Consider the following 3,060-nt stretch of genomic DNA (forward strand, 5'->3'; position numbering starts at 1 on the left):
TTGGTCTAAGAAAATTGAATGGTCTAAGACTTAATACCTTAGCTTTTAATCTTTTATATGTTATGTCACTTGCATATATTTCTTCACACATGACAAATTTTACATTTATATGCCATTTACTAGATTCCTCGCCTGACTTTCATACACTCACCCTCTGTTCATTTCTGCTTGCTGATTTTCCTGATCCGCACCCTTCGTTTTTCTTGTTCCAAGGGATGAATGGACCGGAAAATTCAAGAATCTCCGAGCCAGGATACGCTGCGGACGATGTTGAGCGACTTAACCTCTATTGGCGGAGGGTTTGGCTGACGCTGGGCGAGGGTTTGGCTGATGCTGGGCGAGGTTTGGCTGATGCTGGGCGAGGGTTTGGCTGATGCTGGCGAGCGTTGGCTGATGCTGGGCGAGGGTTTGGCTGATGCTGGGCGAGGGTTTGGCTGATGCTGGCGATCGTTAGCTGATTCTGGGCGAGGGCTTGGCTGATGCTGGGCGAGGGCTTGGCTGAGGCTGGGCGAGGGCTTGGCTGATGCTGGGCGAGGGTTTGGCTGATGCTGGGCGAGGGCTTGGCCGATGCTGAGCGAGGGTTTGACTGATGCTGGGCGAGGGCTCGGTTAATGCTTGGCGATGGTTTGGCTGATGCTGGTCGAGGATTTGGCCGATTATGGACGAGGGCTTGGCCAATGCTGCGAGGGTATGGCCGATGCTGGCTGAAGGACTGGCTGATGCTGGACGAGAATACGACCTCATTTCCCTGGCGGGAGAGGCGAATAATTTCACGACATGCGCCCATAAAAATGCTCTATTCATCGCCTCCTCACGTCAGCAAGGGCAAGAAATTTGTCGCCGTCAGACATGATCACAATATGCAACAATAACGTGCTTCATTTGAACATAACTAAAATGTATACTAGTTGAAGATATTGTTCAGTGGTGTTTCAAATTAATAATACGTACAAGGCTTTGGTTCCTGCATAAGTAAAGCCCGATTATATAGCTGTTTAAATCCTCGTACTACTCTGAACACAGTAGTAGAGTTCAACATGTTTGCATCTCATTGTTTACATCATCTTATTTTGTGACGAAAAAGCGAAAAATATAATAAGTTAACTATTAGTAATAATAAATCCATAATAGTACTATCAGGAGTAATTCATCAAGTTGAACGATGATAAATGAAAATGTTGACTAACTAACAACTGACGTTAATAATGATAAACTTATATAACTGGAAAATGATTTTCGAGTTATAGGGAGCATAAAATTTTGTACAAAAGCCGTTTTCATTGATATTGAATCATAATTTACCTACTACATTGAAGGATATGTTTTAAGCCGGAAGTATTAACGAAGGAGTCATTGAAACTCTCTAGCCAATAATTTTAAATCAATGAACCAAACAATGGCAAAAAAATTATATACGAAGAAGGACCCAAAAGAGATTATACGAAGATTATTAATTATATACGAAGAAGGACAGAAACGGATTTCCTTTCAACAAAACCAAACTGTTTAGGTTTTTAAAACAGAATAAAAGGTAACCATTAATCCGTTAGGCTGTATAAGAAACCCAGCAGACAACGTCAGGTTGAAGAAACGTTTAAACAGCGAACTTCGCGATGTTGAAATAAGGTTGAATATTCTTCCAGAATGAATCAACCTCGTTTATCAACTTCTTACATTTCAACGTTGTTTCAACGTTGGCATCGCGTGAATACTGCGACATTGTAAAGGATAGAAATAGTTTGTTATTTTAATGTTATGCGAGGCGATAATTTTTGTTCCAAAATGGTTTATTATTTTGAATTTGTCATTTTAGTTTAGAGTTTACGGAAGGCTAAGTGCGGAAGGAGAAGGTGATAAGATTATTCTGTCGTGGAAAGCCGGAGCGGAGGTAAGGCTGTGACGTAAAGGCGCTGTTATGTCGGGCGCTTATTTTCAAAAGCCGCGAATACGCCAGGCTGTGTATAATACAAGCACGCAACAGTTTGGCTATTTGCCCACGGCTCTTGCTTCGGTGGCTTGATGTCAGTTGGCTGATTGATTCATATCCAGGAAAGGAAATGACACCTATGGCTTTAGGCACTTAATCACACAGGCTAATATGCCCTCTAGCGTGATTACGAGCGGAAAGGAATAGATATTGAATTGTGGGCAAGGGCTATGTAGGGGTCTATACTGCGTGCTGCCATTCGACGACGACGTTTTTTCCCTCTGAATTAAGGTCAGGTGGAAGCAAGGTTTGCGTCTCTGCAGAGAAATTTCAGAAAATACGTGTTTATAAAAGTGTCTTTTGGACGAGTATAGAAATTTCATGAATGGTTTGTTACGAAGGAATTATATTGAGAACGTGCCTGGATAGCAAAATTCCAGTTCATGACGGTAAGGTGTGGTATCTAACCCACGTTTCGGTCTATCATATAGGAAGAAGAAGAAAATAAGAGTGATTTTTGATTGTTCATTAAAATTCAGTGGAGCATCTTTGAATGATAAGCTGATGAAGGGCCCAGACTTGACAAATAACTTAACTGGAGTTGTCCTGCGTTTCAGGGAGAATTCTTGCGCATTTACTGCCGACATAGAACAGAATAGAGTACCCTGCAAACACGCAAACTTTTCAAGATTTCTTTGGATTGACGAGTCAGCTGGTTTGATTTCTGAGTATCTCCCCAAAATCCACGTTTTTAGTGCTCGTATTTCACCAAGCGTTGCCAATTTTGCCCTAAGACAGGCCGCCGTTGATTTTTCAACCGACCTGCAAACCACAATTGCGATTTTTCATAATTCCTACAAGACGACGTTCTTAAATCGGTCACAAGTGCCGAAAATGCTATCCATTGGATGCCGCCTCCAGCAGTTGTTATTGTTTACTGTGCATGAACACCGACCCAGGATTAAATGACATTTTGTAAAAACCGTGCACACTTATAAACAATTTCCCATGAATTAAAATTGATAAAATTAATCTTTAATAACTGATATACATAGCAAAAGATGAGTGCTCATTTAACTCACTTAAATTTGGCATTTGGGCATAAATTTGGCATTGATTTGTTTGAAGAGTTA

At 41.2% G+C, this 3,060-nt stretch overlaps 1 protein-coding gene across 1 annotated transcript; it reads right to left on the reverse strand.

Annotated features, from left to right (window-relative positions):
• Window positions 1-286: 286 nt before the first annotated feature.
• On the reverse strand, window positions 287-851 carry LOC108672536 (extensin-like). The gene is made up of 2 exons (XM_018160225.1): window positions 816-851; window positions 287-748 (listed from the first exon to the last, which is right to left on the reverse strand). The coding sequence occupies exons 1-2, from the start codon at window positions 849-851 to the stop codon at window positions 287-289; spliced, it is 498 nt and encodes a 165-aa protein (XP_018015714.1).
• Window positions 852-3,060: the final 2,209 nt, after the last annotated feature.

Source organism: Hyalella azteca, unplaced genomic scaffold (genome assembly GCF_000764305.2).
Source record: "Hyalella azteca isolate HAZT.00-mixed unplaced genomic scaffold, Hazt_2.0.2 contig6346, whole genome shotgun sequence".
Lineage (NCBI taxonomy): Eukaryota > Metazoa > Arthropoda > Malacostraca > Amphipoda > Hyalellidae > Hyalella > Hyalella azteca.